This window comes from Triturus cristatus, chromosome 7 (genome assembly GCF_964204655.1).
Source record: "Triturus cristatus chromosome 7, aTriCri1.1, whole genome shotgun sequence".
Classification (NCBI taxonomy): domain Eukaryota; kingdom Metazoa; phylum Chordata; class Amphibia; order Caudata; family Salamandridae; genus Triturus; species Triturus cristatus.
The window spans coordinates 705,421,586-705,441,119 of record NC_140590.1 but is presented as its reverse complement, the minus strand read 5'-3'; the positions used below and the strand labels follow the sequence as shown (position 1 = coordinate 705,441,119).

Below are 19,534 nucleotides of genomic sequence, written 5' to 3'. Positions count from 1 at the left end.
ACACGTTCTACCATGCCAGATGCTGAGATGATAACTACGTAGTCTACCTTGTCCAGACTGTACGAGTAAACTGCATAGCCGATCACACCAAATCCTGGACGAGAGAGACAGATTGCTTCTGACTGCTGGGCTCAATGGGTTCTGAAACACCAATGTCAGTGCAGCCCAGCAGACTCTGCTCCTGGCATCAGATGAACCCCAAAGAGCACCCTGTCATCTTTCCTCAAGGCGTTTCCCCCTTTCGTCTGCGCAGTGCAGAGGCTCTAGCTACAGGCACTGAGAAATCATTTCTGCAGGCACAGCAGGGCTGTGATTGTCCTGTACATTTCAGTAGTCTTGTGACAGGAACTTAACTTGTTAAGATACTGTGAATGTTGGTTAAGTGTACCTCATAGAGGAGGACTTTGTTTTAGGTTCGACATACGAGTCAGCTCAACTCAAGCCCGGAGGGAGGGGGAAGAATACGTACATGCATTTCACATGGAGTAGGGGGCACCAAATCTTTGAGTACTGCAAATAATAACAGATACTCCATTTATCAACCACAGAAAAAATTAATGCTGAATTGGCCGTGCCAAAATTGAGACTTGTCGCCTGCTCTCACAGGAGATTACAGTGGGGAGCATTTAATTCACTTCCAGTGTTAGTTATTCTAGCTTTTAGTGGGAGGACAAAGATGCTCTGAGATGCTTTACAGTTTACCTTAAGCCCTGAAAAGATATGAGAGTAGATGTGTAATCTATTTACTAGTCAAAATCTCCATCAAAACAACTGAGTTCATAAAAATGTCCAAGATATATCAATCCCTGGTCACACACAGTTCCCCCACACTGAGCAAACTGCGGGGGGATTGGGAGGCAGATGTGGGTGCCCTAGAGGTAGAGGACTGGAGGGAGGCACTAGCAGCGCCATGGGGCGCAGCTATAGCCATGAGACTCCGACAGGTTCAGTTTAAATATCTTCACAGGGTATATTTTACAAGAACACGATTGTGGCGGGTGGGGTTGATTGCGTCCCCGGAGTGTCTGCGGTGTGGTAGGGAGGAGGGCACATTTCTGCACACAATATGGCAGTGCACGTCATTAGATCGGTTTTGGAGGGGAGTGTTGGCATGCCTTTCGGAGGTGCTGGGGTGGGAGCTCCCCCGATCGCCGCGGCTGGCTATACTTCATGTCATGGAAGGCATAGGGGGTAATATTTATCAACGACACCTTATGTTGTTGGGGTTTACGCTGGTTAAGCGAGATATTGCTAGGGAGTGGAAGGCTGCACGAGCCCCGTCCATGACAGTTTGGAAGAATGGATTAGATTTTTGTATGGGACTGGAGCAGCCCGTCTTTGAGGCCAGGGGGTGCCCACACAAACATTACAAGATCTGGAAAAGGTGGGCAGACTATCGAGGAATATGGTTAGAGCCGCCGGTGGAGGAGGAGACTCGTGCGTTGGGGTAGTGGCTAGTAGGGTCCAGTTGATACTAAGTGTATTCAAATATGCATTTGTTATACATCGTGATTTTACCCCCCTTTTTTCTTGTTTATCTTATGTTTTAATATATATCTGTCATTTGCTTGCCGGTATATGTATGATGAATATGGCAGACGTCTCTGGAGTGCAGAGCCCTGCGCTGTGAGAGTCAAATTGACACAATAAAATATGTTTTAAAAAAAACAACTGAGTTCATAAGAAGACTTTCTACAAAGTTATATTTTAAACAAACAGAATTATCCAGCAAAGATTCATAACTTCAATGTTTCAATGGCATAAAATGTTGTTATGCTGGGTAATGTGAATTTGTATTGCGCACTAATCACCTATGAGCAGTTTCAAAGGTTGGTTTTGTTGGGTAAAATGTCATAATTCTGTTTTTTAGGATTCAATGTCTCTACGCAGAAAATCTTTCCTCGCCTTTCATCAAAAGTAAATCATTTGCTGCAAAGTATTAGTAAATTCTCATGTTTGCATTTTTGTAGAATGTTTGGAGGAGAAAACTGAGCCAGAGAACTCGCAGGACAATAACGGGAATGCCTTAGAAAGCACTAAGTATTTCATGAAGTCCATGATTCAGCACTTATCCTCCTGAACCTATTTGTAGCATGTGAGACCAAAAGAATGGTCCGAAATTATATGTAAGGCTTGGACTGGCCCTACCTGTCCTTACAGAATTTAGGCAGTCTATTCGAAGAGCTTCTGCCAAATTCACCAGGAGGAACGCTCTGGACTAGGTGCTAAGAATAGCTCTGCAGCTAAAAGAATCCCTCATAAATATTTTACCACTAGCCCCTTATTGCAAATTGCTAAAGAGTATTAAAGTGGGCCTTTATGGAACTTTCCAGGAAGTTTTGGGGGAAATCGGCTCTCTGCCACTGGCGTTTTTAAAAGTAGGTTAAAGAATCATCCGTTATTTACCATAAATCAATAGGTTTTCCCAAAAAGCTCTAAAGAGTAACTAATTCGGCATTCCAGATATTTAGGAGCTGCTATGTGTGCAGGAGTTTTATACCTCCACAGCAGCAAATCTTGTACGTGCAAATAACGGAGCAGACAAGGGGCTCTCTGACATGGAGGCCTTAGCTCCTCATGGATTAAAAACAGAGCCATTCATGGGCGACTTGCTTTGGGGCATATCAACAAGGGCTTTATCTCTGCTTTTTTGGCTTTAAAAGCCAAAAAAGCAGAGATAAAACTAGCACCCTATCAACAACAGGGTGCTAACACGCAAATTTGCATGTTAGCACCCTTTTACTCTACGCTTCCCCTTGCATCTCTAATGAGATGCAAAGGGGGCGTTCCAGAGTAAAATAATAGGAGAAATGTCGCTAAGCGACATTTCTCCTATTATCAAGAATGTCGCTAACCCTGTTAGAGACAAAAAAAGCAGCGCTAACCGCGGTTAACGCTGCTTTTTTACGTCTGGTATTTTTCAGACTTAGCCATGATATCCTATGGAAGGAGGATATCATGGCTAAGTTTGCCTGTCCCTGACAACAAGGTAACGTGTGATTATCGCTGTGTTTCCAGCGATAATCTCACGTTAGCCTGTTAGCGTGTAGATTTTTATCGCTATTGAGATAAGCGTTGCTAATAGCACGCTATCTCAGCGATAAAAATTCACGCTAGCCGGAGATAATTATCCTCACGCTAAGAGCGCTGAGCGATAATTATCGCCGGTTGTTGTTGATATGCCCCTAGGGAGTCCATATTTCATGGGATAACCTACTCAGAGGAAAGGATGGCTCTGATCGGTAGGGTAGGGGGTCTCTCTTCTCTAGGTAACACTGCTGAGGGCCCGGGTAGAGGTCTCGCTTGGTTAGTCAAAAAATCATGACTCTAGGTAACACTACTGAGGGCCCAGAAAGACATCTGCTTACCAGTTTCTAGCTCTCGGTTACTGTAGGCAGATATCAGCCCACTCGCAGACAGAGACATACCCTAACTAAGCAGGGGATGGCATCCCACACATGGGGGTTTGGGGTGGCCAAAATATGGCTCATTATGGGGGTCGCCTTGGGATCAGGGATGCTGGAAGCAGATTCATTTTTCGCACAGGACGTCATACCTTGTTGGTCTAGTAATAGAGGGGCAGCCGGGTCTTGGTTTTTGAAGGGGGAAAAGCTAAGATGTGTTTGGATGGGGACTCCACCAATCAGAAGACTTCAAACTTTGCTGGGGAGAACCTAGCAGGCAGGCTGGCCAACATAAGCGCAGCCAGGATCAGAAAAGAAAAAGAGAGGTCTTGGTATCACCTGCAATAAAGCTGCTCCCACCGATCTGCAGTGGAGAGCAGCTGAGGGCCAGGAAAGGCCAATGAATGCACCTCTTTCTCAATTCAGGCGACAATACTGACTGTTGTTGAAATAAAGAGAAAGGGATATGAGGATTCCGTGAGGCAAGTGGGGGATTGCTAAAGTGTGAACATGAAGTCTGGAGACAGGAGACAGGGACTTCTCCCGAAGAAAGTAAAAGCAATTTTATGAGCACATCCTATCAAGAACATAGGCCCTTGGGACCATGGGATGTTACACACCCCTTGTGAGGACAGAGGAAGAGGGGAGTGGCAACTGACCAGATTACAAGCAGCTCTTTTTGTGAAACAAAAAAAAGGGAATTATGCAAACTGCACTTGTTACTAGCCAAAGGTAGAAAGCAATACCTGACCCTGTCCACACACCGTACGTTTGCGTTTGGTTGAGAAAATTAAACAAGCAACAACATTTTCAATCTGTTTTAATCCGTGTCACCCTGATGGGAATCTCCCAGTGCCTCTTACCAAATTGGGTGCCCTTCCCAATTGTTTAGTCATCCATCGTGTACCCTAACACAAGCAAGACAAATGCCCCCCCCCCCCTATTTCAGTAGTAAAAGAGAGCTACTAAAGGCGTGCAGTGGGCCCTTCAGATCCCGAGGCTTCTCTGCCACTACACCTGATGCACTGATAGCTAAATCTATGCCCTTCTCTTAAGGTTGCGTTCATGGCAGTGTGGGCTCACAACTACTGGGCTCACAACTACTCTGCCCACTTTATCCAGGCTGCATGGGGTTTTTACACTTAGCCATGTGATCAGTCCAGCACGCGGGTGTCGTGCGAGTCCCTCAGGTCCATGTCTGTCGCCACAGTTTATATCCCCATTGGCTTGGGTAAGTGAACACCATCAACTCTGATTTGGATTGTACATTAATAACACTCAATTAATGAAAAATAAAGACACGAACTACGTTTCACTCAAAACGAGAAGGTTTCTTCTGCGTCAGGGGAACCAAAAGCGATAATGTATTATTAAGAGGATCGAGGAAGGAAAATATCTGATCCACACAGTCCCCAGCCCTGGGAATAGCTCTGACATCAGCACCAAATGTGACAAACCTGGGGATACATCAAGGCAGGTCCCCCTTTCATCACACAACTGCTTGCAGTGGTCGAAAGAAACTGCTTACACATTTCATTATTCCTGAATATCCTACCTATTGCGGCTCACTTGATCACTCACATGACCCATGTGGAATAGTGCAATGGGGTCTAAAGAGGCGCACACAAAGCTAAATAAAAGACTACAAAACATACCAATTTAGGCAGCTTAGTTCGCTCTTATTTTTGGAGAAACAGGACCACATCAAACCCACCCAAAAGCACTCAACGGACCCAAGCCAGAATCAAATGTTAAACTCTATTTACCATGCCCAAACTCCAATATGTTTCTAAAAGGGTGTTATGCAGGACACGCTTGATGCTGTAGCGTCTCTCACCTTTTTATCATGTAACAAAATCCTTGATGCCCTTTGGGCTAAGTTTTTTTTGCGCGTTATAAATTTAATTTCATTCATTCATTCATTCTGGGTATTCACAGGCGCTTCTGCGCAGCTCATGCTCACAGAGTGCAGGGCTGCATGGGGGGGGGCATACCGCCAGGACCACTTGAGGCCTAGAGGAGCCGGACAGCCTGGGTTGCTGTTATCTCTGCAGAGGGTTTACACATTTCTAAGAAATAATATCATCCATTTGTTTACGTTTTGCTGTTGTGGAACAGCCAATATCTGATATGTGATAATTAATGCCTGTAATATTACCAGGATTCTCTTGTAACATGACACTTTTTTCTCTCGTAGCTTAATCAGAAACGATTTAGACAGCTCTATGAACTTTTTAACTGATTTCTTTATGGGTTTATTGTTTTTGGTCTACGTGTCAGAAGGGGAAAACACCGAATTGCAGTGCTTACGTCAATATGTTTACCAGCTTGGATTTAAGAATAGATGACAAGTATGTAAAGTGAAACCCGGCGAGGCGGCAACCCTAGTCAGACTCGAGTACTTTCTTCTGTTGCTGAAACTTTTACTAGCTCAGCACCAGGTGGCGCTCTACGAGCGTTATTGTCCAGATGAAGCTAGGTAAAAGATGAAAGGGCTGCAGTGCACAAGACCAGCACTAGGCGGAGATCAATGATAGTCGAACGTCACTGGACAACTGGATGGCAGATGGAAAACGCGCCAGAGAAAGTGCCTTTGCCCTGGTAAAATGATTGGGTTTCAGACATGCACCCGTACAGAAGGAGTTATAAGCTCACATAACAAGCCATCTTAAGTATGCGGCACTCACCTTGGAGTATGAGAAGACGAGGGAAGGGAGCGGGGTGATCCTGTGACGGCGCCGCCGAAAGTCTTCCGTCTGAAGTAAGTTACCCTCTGGTGCATTGTCCCTGACAAAACGATAAAGAATGTATGCCCCAGATCACAGGTTCTTGTTGGGAAGACACTGCCGTCCTTTGCAACTGATTCCCGCTATTGGTTTCTGAGAGGATGACTGCTTGGCGTCAGCACATCTTCAGCTTGATGCAACCCCCATAATAATCAGGGAGTTCCTTTTGACAGAACACTTCAGATAAATGTGACAAGATTGGGACCAGAGCAGCCCTGGAGTGCAGGCATCCAAGTCCAGTGCAGTGGTAGTCTCTTCGGGTACCCCATAACTGCCTAAACTGAGGGAAAGGAATCCAGAGTAATCCATAAGGTAAGTAGCCAAGGATGAGTCGCCTTCCAGAGATAGGTGTATAAAGACAGGTGATATGGGCAGTCGAAAAATGGCACAATTAAGGTCATCTATGCATGGGCTCTTGAGGGTCCTTTAGAAGAAGCCACCTTAACAAGTATAGTACATAATCTTTGAGTATACAAGGCCTTTGTGGTTCGATTGCAAGAAGATGCGAATCCGCTCTTGTCTGCAATTTACAAATAAACTGTATGGAAATATTAGTCTGCTTCTAAGCGCTTCAAATTTGCCAAGCAAATGGGACAGAGGCACCTGAAGATAAAGGCACTCGCCTAGGGTCACCTAGGGGCATATCATCAAGGCCATGCGATAATTATCGCTCAGCGCTCTTAGCGCGAGGATAATTATCACGGCCAACTCTGAATTTTACCGCAGAGATAGCGTGCTATCAGCAATGCTTATCTCTAAAGTGATAAAATTCAGAGTGCAAGCTGCCAATTGTGCGATTATCGCTGGAAATACATCGATAATCGCACAAGCTTTGGCGAAAGCTTGCTTATAGGGCAAGGCATACTTAGCCATGATATTCACCTTACATAGGATATCATGGCTAAGTCAAGTCAAGTCAAGTCAAGTCAAGTCAAAACAGCTTTATTCGATTTTTAAAAGAAAAACCATAAAAGCATACATATAAAATAGTTCATTATTTACAAGAAGCAGTACAAATTAATAACAGTTAAAAACATATCCTAATTCATGGAGATCCTAAATCTTATAATGGTTTTAAGAAATGTTGAAACAGAGAAAATGAGGAATTCATCATCCAGCAATTGCAGTTTAACCAAAGCCACTCTACATTGCCTCAGCCCTAGTTTTTTTAAAACGGGTCGGAGCAACCTTTTCCTAGGTTCTGAGTAATATTTGCAAAAAAGGATACAATGCAGAGATGATTGAACGGAAACCTCGTCACAGGGACAGGGAATAAGTTCCTTAGACCAACAATTCATCACAGGAAAAGTCACTAATCTAAAAAAGGCATCAACCCTAAATCGGGTTAAAAGCATTCGAGAATAGCAGCTAGGGACAAGATTCAAGTATGGCTGTATGCCTTGCATCTGAATAAGTAAATGGTTAGCCATAACGGAGCTCTTACATTTCTCCAGCAACCAGCGTTTCTCTGACAGAAAGACCAGGCATAATTTCTTAAGTTTTTTTCTTGACAGTTCTGCCATGGTGTCTGGGGAATCAAAGAATTCTGGATGGCCCATCTCAACAAAGAAATTTTTTAGATATTTGAACCAGGAGATTTTTGGAGACCCATCTAAGCCAAGACAGTCCTTAATTATATCCCTGTTCAAGCCCGTCTTGGTGCCCGACCAAACTTTGTGCCACAACAGAATGGGCTCTAGGTTAATGAGGTCAGAGATATAAGGTACGCCCAGCTCTTGATGACAAACGTAAGAGCAAGTGGACCCAGGTACTGCCAGTAAAAAACGAAGAAAAACATTTTGACAGATCTGGATGGTCGAGGCGTTTCCTATACCCCAAATTCCTGCACCATACAGTGCGGTGGATACACATTTGGCTCTATAAATGTCCAACAGCACTGATACAGGACGACCCCCTACCTTATTAGAGAAATGTTTGACGGCTCCTGTAGCTCGTGAGAAGGCTAATTTTCTTGATTCCCTTGCTGCTAGCCAAGTGCCCTTTTTATCAAAATTAATACCCAGATAGGAGAAAGTGTTGACAATCGCAAGTTTTGTGTCGGATAAAAAAGAATTGCAGCGAAGGTTCTTCTTTTTTGTGCAGCACATAGTAAAAGTTTTGCTGATGTTGATCTTTAAACCCCTATTGCCCATGTACTCTGAGAATTTGCTAATCGATCTTTGTAGGCCGATTTGAGTCCGGGCCATAATTACAGCATCGTCTGCATATAAAAGAATGGGGATGTGGGAGTTGCCGATTTTTGGATAGTCCTGCTTATCTTCCAGGAGGTGAGATGCGACTGAGTTAATATATAGGTTAAACAAAAAAGGAGCTAAAATGCAGCCTTGTCTCACGCCCTTTCCTATAAGGAATTTGGAAGAGCACTCCCCCTTATCTCCGAAACGAACCCTAGCACCCGCATCTCGATATAATTCTCTGATAAAAATTAGAAGGTTTGGGTCCACACCCATGTCCTGCATGGTTAGCCAGAGTTTGTTGTGGTTGATGCAGTCAAAAGCCGAGCTTAAGTCCACAAATGTGAGGAATATATTTTCGTTTTTTGCCTCAACATATTTGGCTACTAGCAGAGCTAGATTCAATCCTTGCTCAATAGTTCCCAAACCTTCCCTAAAACCATATTGGAACTGGGAGAGAATACCTTTTTCGTCGGCCCATGTTTGCAGTTTATTAAGTATAACTCTCCCCGCGATCTTCATGAGAGAATCAAGTAAGGAGATCGGTCTATAACACTTCGGTGTGTTACGATCTCCTTTCTTAAAAATGGGGACCACAATGGCTTCCTGCCAAGTCCGTGGGAAACCCACTTTAGTAAAGCTGTTAAGAACATTGGTTAAAAGAGGAGCCCATAACTTATTGTTTGCCTTATATATATCCACGGGTATTCCGTCCGGGCCCGGAGCCTTTCCCGCTGGGCTCTTATCAATGGCTATCAAAACTTCGTCAATAGAGAAGGCAACGTTAATTGGAAAGTGCAATCTATCCTGTAATCTTAAATTTTTCCCCCCTTCTGTAACTACCGTGGGGTCTTCTTGATAGAGTTCCCGAAAGTAAGTCACCCAAGTCTCTTCAGTGATTGCTATTTCAATAGAGTCTGTTTCATTATTAGTAAAAAAAGGAGCGTTCACTGCTTTCCAAAAGGCAGTATTGTTTTTAGATTGACAGGCTTCTCGGAGGGTAAACCACGCATCCTGTTTAATTTGTTTCTTCCTTTTTTTAACTGCCTTTTGATAAGCGGATCTGGCCGATCTGACATCCACCATTACTCTGGGGTCTCTCTTTAGTTGGGTCAATAAGTAGGCGTGAGTCCTTCTACACTCTCTGTCAAACCACCTCTTGGTTTTGTTAGCCCCATGATGAAGAGGTTTTGTAAGTAGATTCCCAATTTCCGCAGAGATACTAAGGAAAGCATCGGTCACTTTTAAAGGATCGGCGCTCTCAATTAGACAAGTATTGAATTCATCTACCCTAGAGCGGATTAAAGTACCAAGAAAGGCCGCTGGTTCTACTTTGTCCCATTTTAAGGTATAACCATTCCTCCTGGCAAGCCGCAATCTGTGGTTGTATAGATTCTGAACCGTAGAATCGGTGTTGCTTTTAGCCTTCGGAATGGCCAGGGACAAACTGAGGGGTAGATGATCACTCATTGCTACCTCGCGTAATTCAAACGAGCAAATATAGTCAGAATAGCGTTTAGATATAAGCAGGAAGTCAATGATGGAGTTACATCCTCTGCCTATAAAAGTGGGGCTGAATGGGACTGATGGAGAACAAAGTTCGTTAGCAAAACCCAAATCCAAGGAGAAGAGTATGTCGTTTAGATTTTTTCCTAAAGGGGTGTGGGAAAAATGTGCAGAAGGAACGCCCTCCCTTTCCCCCAGGTCACATATGTTTTGATCACTGAGTGGACATAACGTGTGATTAAAATCGCCAGTCCAAATAACACAGGTATCAGAGGAATCCTTGTCGTCCAAGTTTTTTAAGGATTCAATTAGTTCCTTAAGTGTTGAGGCCCACAGATCTTTCGGTATGTTGTTATAAGAATTTATCAGATCTATATGTAACTTTCCCCCAAGCGTGATGTGCAGAATTTGGTAAAAAGCAGAGGCTGGTGCAAAGGAGATTTTTATGTCTTTTACACAGTTGGAAACATAAGTGCATAGACCCCCTTTGTTTCTCCCTCTAGTGGTGGGTATTGCAGGAGTGTGATAAGTTCGATAGCCCATCATATGAATGGGATCAACCGTCCAACATTCCTGGAGGCAAATGAACGAAAACGTTTTCAAAAAAGTGATACAATTTGTGTCTCCTAGTCTGGAGGACAGACCTGCAATATTCCAAGACAAAAGGGTGAGGTCAGAGCATGTGTCAGCCTCTTGCAAGGAAGGAGGAATAGAAATTTCACAAGAAACAACATTGACAACCGGACCACTGTTTGGACTTAAGGGATAATTCGGAGTCTCTACCGTCATAAAGTTGCTAAAAGTAGTATCAGGATTAACCCGAGGGGGGACTATCAATTGAGCTGTCTGTGGATCAAATGATTTTAACTCATCCTTATTTACAGCCTTCCCTACAAGTTCTGAGGCTGGGGGGTCATTAGGGGGCAGTCAATCAACCGCATCTAGGCAACTGTACCTATTTGCGCATGAAAAAGACTCCAACCAGTCCTGGTCGGTTATAGCCATCCCGCCTCTTTCAAAGTTGCCGTTAGCTTTACCTCGCCCAACCTGAACCCACCAGTTGTTATTAGCTTGGGGAGGATAGAAATAAGCAAGTGGGAAAGGGGTAATGCTGGTAAAATGTAAGGAGGATCGTGTCTGTTGGATGTGTTTAACCACATGAGGGTTGCTAAAATTGATCACAATACAGTCCCCTGTTGTATCTTTATTTCTTCTGCCCACCCAACTAACTCTCCGCACAAACAGAATCTTTGCGTGGGTGCCAGGAGGGAGTGGTCGGTTGTTATTGAGCCAATGCATTGTTTTGTTCTTTAGCTCGTGATATGACTCAGTAACATTAGCTCCAATACAAGGTACACCCGTCAAAACGATAACATATGGGTCGGATTCTGGTGGAAGATCTAGAATGGGTAGGTTATGTACGTTTCCATTGGGCAAAACCCTACTACTAACTTTCGCATTATTATTCTGTACCGTGTCGTTAGTAACTATTATATTAGCATCTGGGGATTTCTGCTGAGGTATTTCTGCTATAAGTTGATCTTTAGTGGCACTAATGCTGGTAGATTTTTCAGTGCAAGCAATAACCTAACCGGTTCTCCGGGATGTGTCTAATGGCAGAGCCAAGTGAGGAATAGTCAGGAGAGGAGAGGTTTTCTCTATAGAGTTACTTGCAATATTAGCTGGTGCGGGGGATTTATTATGCTCTCTATGTAAATCTATCTTCATTAGTTGATTAATTTCAAGATTTATTAGAGCAGTTTGTTCTATTTTTTTAAGGCGCTCTTCTATCTTGATGAGCCTATCTAAAAACGGTCGGGTAGAGTTATCAAAAATTTCCCTTATTTTTGAGAGGAAACCCTCATCTATTTGCGTGGATTTGTTTGGGGTTACTTCAGACAGAGTTTGTTCGTTAGTCCCCAGAGAAAGATTAGACGGGAGTTTATCGTTTTTGGATTTGTTCGGTATAGATTTATTCCCCTTTTTACCACGCGGGGCAGCCTTTTGTTTTGGTTTGGCCCCTAGGGTTGAAGCAGGAAGGGGGGAGGTGACATCAGAGATGGCATGTGATTGAGCTCGAGTCGAAACACCGTCAGATTGAACATTCACAGCATCAGACAAGATGTCAGATCTGTTGGTATTTCTAGCAGTATTAGCCCTTATCCTTTCCAAGCTAGAGTCCATAGTTAGATCAATACTACCCCCCTCGCTAATCGTACCATTATTTGTGCCAGAAATAGTATTATAAGGCGCAGGTGAAACAACTGTGGCAATAGTCCCTAGAGAAGAACGTTTGGCAGTAAGCGAGTCCAACGAGAGACGACGCTCTGTTAAGTCAATTTCACGTTCTAAAATGTTGGCTGCCCTAACAATGAAATTGTCCAGAGTTCCAGCCAGAGTAGTATTGGTAGCGGTACCCTTAGCCCTAGGCATTCTTTCTGCAAGTTCTGATATATATATCTCTCTCACTAAGATGGCCGAGTTGCAGGGGGGGTGGCCCAGCCCAGTGTCTCCAGTCTCGAACGGCCTCAAACGGCCCGCTCTTTGCCCGGTCTTAGCCCCGTGCTAAGACCCGCGCGCGTCCCGCTAGCGCGTGAGGGCAAAATTATGTTTATAAAGGGAAAGGAAACGGTGTTGGGGGAGGAGTCGGGAAGAGGACCAGGTGCGGATGATCAGCTTCCCGCACAGCACCCTGGTCCTCGCAGTCCCGGTTACGCCGGTCGCTCACCGTAAAACAAGCATCCAGCAACGTCCCCTCACCACAGCAGAGCACAGCACAGCACAGGGGGGCCAACAGCGTGGAGCGTAGAGTCAGGGCATCAACAGGGCATCCACAATGACCCAGGCAGTGAACAGCGAAGTCCTGGTCCCTCGAGCGGCGCCCGCGCAGCGGGGGCCGCGAGGCGCGATGGAAGATCAAAAGGCTGGGGTAAGAATCCAGGCAGTCCTGGCAGTAACGAGCAGCACAAACCAGTTTCTCCAGCGGAGCCCGTAATGCAAGGGGTGCACCGCCTGATGAAGGTGTTGGGGGAGGAGTCGGGAAGAGGACCAGGTGCGGATGATCAGCTTCCCGCACAGCACCCTGGTCCTCGCAGTCCCGGTTACGCCGGTCGCTCACCGTAAAACAAGCATCCAGCAACGTCCCCTCACCACAGCAGAGCACAGCACAGCACAGGGGGGCCAACAGCGTGGAGCGTAGAGTCAGGGCATCAACAGGGCATCCACAATGACCCAGGCAGTGAACAGCGAAGTCCCGGTCCCTCGAGCGGCGCCCGTGCAGCGGGGGGCGCGAGGCGCGATGGAAGATCAAAAGGCTGGGGTAAGAATCCAGGCAGTCCTGGCAGTAACGAGCAGCACAAACCAGTTTCTCCAGCGGCTAAGTCAGTTTTGAAGCAAGCGTAAGGAAAGTAGCGATAACAGAGGTTATCGCTACTTTGCTTGTTGCTCTGCAGGTTAGCGTGCCCATTGATAGTTGGAGAAATGTCGCTTAGCAACATTTCTCCAGTTATGTCAGGGCAGGAACGCCCACTTTGCATCATCATTAGAGATGCAAAGATGGGCGTGGGGGGAAAGGGCGATAATGCAAGGATTCACACGATAGTGTGACCTTGCTGATTAGGCGATACAATTATCGCCTCTTTCCGTCTGAAAACGGACGCTAAAGCGGCGATAATTTTATCTCCGGGGCTTGATGATATGCCCCCTAATTTGTTCAAGTAGGGAAATCCTTACAGGAAGAGACCGACATCCTATTTTACTTATTTTAGCAAATACGGATCAGCTACAAGCAGACTGATCTCCGATATTTCGCATACACATTTCAATGCATCTATTCTTGATGTAAAATAGAAAAAACACAAAATAATTGATACCTTGTTGCAACCAATCACTATGTCCACTAAACCCAAGTAAAGATTATGTAAGGGCGGCTCCTTGCAAGGGCATTTGAAGAGCCCAATTAGGGATTCCCGTCCTGTGCCATCAATGGACTGAAACCCTCCCCAAGGACTGGACTGTCTTCATACGGCACTTGGGTTGCTGCCCCTGGCCACGACTGTATTATTTTCTTTCCATCTAAAACAATGCTCGGATACTCTGGGGAGTCTTCACAGTGTACTGGGGAAGGATCCATGAAACTTCATATCCAATCCAGTCAAGCTCCACACTCGGAAACAATGAATCGTGTTTGCTTGTTGCATATACACTGTCTCTAGTTTCATCTCTTTACCGTGTCCTGTTGCTTTGCTCCACAGGTTTGTATCATACCAGTTCTTTTTAATTTCTTTCCACATGTCTGCTAATTCATTTGGCCCCAGCAAGTCCATCTCTCTGCAAGAACATCATCTCCGGTAGTAAAGAACGCTCTCCTCACGCAGTCGCACAAGGGCGGGCACCCTGCACAAACCACCCTGGAGGCACCGGTCTTTCTTCAAAGACAACTGTAAACAACAATCCACAGGCTTTACTAAAGCACAGAAAGAGGGATGACTGACAAATGTCCAAAAGAAACAAGAGCCAAAGACTTGGGGAAGGTAAAACAAACCTGCTGTCCATTCTGTTATACAAAGGTTGCCTGCATAAAGCATCTTTGAAAGCAGCCTCAAAGTAAGATGTGTTCAGCCGCTCTCACCACTCTTTCAAAGGACAATATTGGCATGGAAATGTGTACCCCTAAGTGGGGCTAATGGTTGCACTGTGTAGACTGATGGGAAGACCTGTGTGCCCCAAACGTAACAGAACTATGGGGCTGATTACGATGGCGAACGGATTTAAGGTCCCACACCTCAAATTACAATGTGGCCGCCACCACGGCGGCGGTAAAAGGCAGTTTTAACATTGCAGCGGGTGCTGCTGGCTGCAGCACCCGCCACAATGTTGATAATGCAGGTTTTGCCTTTCCCTGCCACATGGTGCAGGGAAATGTAGGGGAGCACCATTGGTGCCACCCAAGTGCAACACAAAAGTGCCCCTGCACAGGGGGGCCCGCAATAGGCCCCTTTCCATGGCGGGGCAACCACCATGGAAAGGCTGGTGGGGATGCAGCATTCTAATGTGGCGGACGGTGTCTGCTAGGCACCACTATGATTCTAGGGATGCGGGGCGGGTCTGACAGGCAATCATAACGATTGCTTCTTTCGGACCCGTGGCGGATGGGCTTTCTGCCCGCCAGCACACCACCCGCCATCCTTATCTGGAGGGCCGAGAATGGCCTTACGATGGCGGTGAACCCGCCACGGCAGCCTGCCGGTGGGGGGGGTTCACTTCCATCGTAATCAGGCCCTATGCCCTTTATACCTGTTGTAATGCACAAGCATTGACCTTGCAAAATTGCCACGGAAATTGGTTACTGGGGTAGAGTGAACCATAAGACCTTAAAAAAATGTAGTACAACAATGTGTACTTTATGTGTCATTGTGAATCTGGCAGTGAAATATGCAAATACCTGTGTCAAAGTGGTACTACCGTCTACTATCGGGAAGTTGAACCCGACAAGCTTGCACATTAAGTAGCCACTTGGTACTATTCTATTAGCAACCGGTACATACTATTAGCAGGTCGCAGGGATACTTAAGTACCATACCACCATCATTTCCAAAATCCAAGCATCGAGGCATAAAATAACAATCCTGTTAATATTTTATTGAACTACTAGCTGCCACAGAACAACAATATGAATTACATCTCCAGTGCCATATTAAAAATGGGAGTAACTTCTACCGGCATATGAATTAGGAATTACCTTTTTGTTTGGTGGGATAGTGGCATTAGCATGCGGGTGACGCTTCTGTGATGCTGAACATGTCTGCTCCCATGTTTATAAGGGTTCATAAATGTCATTGAGGGTTGATAGTTGCATGAATGTCTTAGTGCTGTAGGCATATCATCGTCTTGTTTAGTGTGGTAGACACTGAAATATTGAACACTTCTTAAATTCTCGTCAGAGCTGCAAGCAAACCTATGGATTTTTATTCATGTGCTAAAAAACTGTGTTGTGATTTCCGACATTTGTTCCCTCTAGTAAAATGGAATTAGTGGGTGAAGAATGTGCCCCGCTACCGCAACCATCACTTCACTGTGGTTGGTTGGGCAAGCTCGCCTGGTTGGTGTTTGCAATGTAGGCCTGGTATTCATTCCACACCTGTTTCAAAGTTTACCAGTCACCTCTGTCTGGAGGAAACAGACAGTGCTAGCAGATTGAAGAAGAAAAAAGATTCTCATTTTCAAAAAAGAGATCTTCCTATCTCTCATATTGGGAAAATATGTCGATAGATATGGGATACAACTCAAATTATTGTGCCAATCGTTCATTTCATAGTTGTATACTGCAAGCTGTAATTTTGGATGTTTCATAAAATTCGAACTTTGTCCAATGCTCGTGTTCGTATAATTGATCATTTGTCCAGAATTCGTTTACCACTGTCCTGGGTTTGACTCGGTTACAGATGGTCAGCACATCCTTTCTCTAGTGACATCATGAGCCTACATGTGGCACAAAACAGCCTGCTGGATACACAACAGCCAGTACCCCAGAGCATTGTGGTCATTTTCTTCCTTCTCCGATGGTAAATGTTCCACTCACGAGCAACAGAGAACATTTGCACATGGAAAAGTATCAAGAGAGCTAAATTCTCAGTCACTTAGAAAGTCCACATAAGGACAGACTGAAACTAATTGGAAGAAAACTGCAACTAAAGAGAGCCATGAAAACACCAGGACGTCTTTCACCGCGAGGTTCCCCGTTGTCCATCAGGCGCGCTCCTCGTGTACAGCGCTAAGATACTGGCTTGGTTTGGTGGGAAATCCCGAGATTTCAAAGAGATCAGCATCTCTAAAAAGGCTGATCGGCAGACTTACTGCATGACAGACACAGCCGAGCATGTGACGAACTCTGCTGCAGGCCTTCCTGCTTCTCAACAACAAAAAACTGCTTGGACTAAACCGTAGATTCGGATACCACAGGTGGAAAAGGTGCTGACATCACTACACAGACCCATTACAATGATGTAGGGATCAGTTGATGGGAGATACACTCAACAGGTGAATACATGTACCCTTTATCCTTGTGGGAAGCTGTAAGCCTGGCACTACTGCTATTTTCCCTTTTAGTTTAAGCTGAATGTAGAGGTAGGGTGGCATTGACCTTAATTACCAGCGATGCTGCAGGGGAACATAGAAAGTTGCTACCCATGTGCTTCACTGCTTAACATGAACCATATAACAGGAAACAGTCAGAACACCGCGGTCTAAACCACGCGTATTACGACTACGCAACTCGACCATGCTTGCCTTAATCATGCATATGCCGTAACCAAACATTTGAGTGGTTAAGGCAGTGCGCGGGTCTAGCCGTTGGAAGAAGGAAGGAGGAAGATGCCGCGATGAGGTAAGTGAAGCTGCGGGGGTCGTTTTTAGGGCTGGGAGGGAGTCAGGGTTGTTTTTAGGGCTGGGAGGGGTTCAGGGTAGGTTTTAGGGCAGTGGAAGGGGTTTGTGGTAGTTTAAGGGACAGCGCAGGGGGGCGGGGTAGAGTAACGTAAGAGGCAGGGTTTTAAGCCTTAGGTCAGTGGGAGAGGAATGGGTAGTTGGGTTAGTTTTTAGGGTGGGTGGGAGGTCAGGGTAGGTTTTAGGGCAGTGGAAGGGGTTGGGGTAGTTTAAGGGACAGCGCGGGTGGGGGCGGGGTAGTGTAAAAAAAGGGGCATAGTTTTGGGCCTTAGAGTAGTGGGAGTGGAATGTGTAGGTGGGGTCGTTTTTAGAGCTGGGGGTCGGGGTAGGGTTTAGGGCAGTGGAATAGGTTGGGTTAGTTTAAGGGACAGCATGGGGGCGGCATAGTGTAAGTAAACGGGGAAGGGTTTTTGGCCTTAGGGCAGTGAGAGGAGAATGGGTAGATGGGGTCGTTTTTAGGACTGGGGGGTTGGAGTAAGTTTTAGGGCAGTGGAAGTGGTTGGGGTAGTTTAAGGGACAGCACGGGGTGGGGTAGTGGCGACCTTAGCCACACATACCCCTTCATCATTCATGGCTGTACCACAAAATCTTCGTGGTAAAGGCATGTGTGGTAAAGGAATGCGTAGTGAATACGCTTTCATGGTTTGGCCTGCGTGGTAGAGGCACTCATGGCTTAACCATGAGTGCTTCTATCATACAACTCCATAGAACAAGGTAGTAAATGGATCAATGCAATTCATTAGATGGGAAGGAAGCTCTGTGCATCGAGATGTTTTGTGAAGCTGCTTCTGCCCTCAGTGCACTAGGACAGTACTGGCTTCAGCGTCAAATTCTGACACACCTTATTCGGGTGCTCACTATATGGGTGCTCACTAGGTTCCCCAATTGGTCAACGTTTGCTCCAGTACCTGTGAGGCCCGCTCAGATCCAGCCAGGTCTATCATGAAGAGCCGGCCAACGCGAACCTCCTGCATGATGTTCCTCACCCGGCTCTTCTGCCGCACTGTAACCTGCAGCACCGCGTGCGACCGGGACGAGGTCTTGTTAGCAGCCGTGGGCTCCTGGGTCCTCTGCTTGTTCCCTTTCATCAGAAGCTGCATTATCTGAGCAGGAAGGAAAAAGGAAGTTAGTCTGTATCCCTGGGTTCTGGGAGTGCAGCCCTGTTAGACCTCGTGAAACTGCCCATCTGCGTTTATACTGTAGCGTAAAGAAAATGTTAAACTTGCCACGAGGTGCTACAGTGATTGCGGCAACATTCAGTGTTGAGGTGGCGATGGTTCTGCTATAACACTGAAACAAGGAACCGAACTATGTGTGGGTGGTGAATTTAAATGTGTAAGTCTGTGTGACATTCATGCAGGAGCTTTGTAATCCCCACTACTTTCTGCTTGTGAGAGGCAGCCTGGGGTGATTTAAAGTAAGGGCTTAGGGTGAGGAAACCTGGAACTACCTTTTATTTCCTAACATGTGATTTCTCGCCTTGGGAACTTAGAAAGTGCTTGAGGTAGATGGCTTCACAAGCCTTTGGTCAAAGATGTGCTCTAACTCCAAGCATGTAATGCACTCAGAGGAACGTTTCAGCATTCTCCGGTAGAGAAGACCATGGAAGTAGGATCCCGGAGCTGCTCGCTCATAAAAGAGGAGAGACCTATTCTTCCGTCATCCCTAACAAAAGTATGTACTCACAAAAAGACGCATAGTACTACTCTGAAAACGCCTATTTGGGACAGATGTGCCACTGTGAATTGCAAGACCCTCACCCTCATAGTGTGGCATGCATCATCATTGGGCTGTCTCCCGATGCCAGAGGTATAGGGTCTCTTTCAGATGGTAGGGTACCAATAGCCCTTATCCAACGCTTATCTATCCAACATTTTTGTGTCATCCCTCACGTTTTAATCAAGATAAAGTAACAATTAATAAATCATTTTGTTTAATTACTGAAGACTGCTTTAACATCATTTTTCCTTTGCTCTAGAGATAATGTCTCCTTTACATATAAAACAAATCCTCGTTTCCACAGTGGTGTTTGTAGCCCACTTCTACTCTGCTAGGTAGGACGCAGTAGGGTCAGGTTGCTAAGTGGAGATGTACTCTAAGGATTATGCTTTTGGTTGGTCAACGTGTAAATCAAAGTTGTAATCCTGGCTTTACTGCTTGTCCACATTCTGTGATCCTGTGCTATCAATTACCTCCCACAATT

At 45.5% G+C, this 19,534-nt stretch overlaps 1 protein-coding gene across 2 annotated transcripts in view; it reads right to left on the bottom strand.

The window, feature by feature from the left end:
- The window catches only part of KIF19 (kinesin family member 19), a 275,355-nt gene that overhangs the window by 61,332 nt on the left and 194,489 nt on the right, over nucleotides 1-19,534 (bottom strand). For both annotated transcript variants that reach the window (XM_085617363.1, XM_085617364.1), the window contains exon 7: nucleotides 18,240-18,434. In XM_085617363.1, coding sequence (XP_085473489.1) covers nucleotides 18,240-18,434 — 195 coding nt within the window. The remainder of the gene's footprint in view (nucleotides 1-18,239; nucleotides 18,435-19,534) is intronic.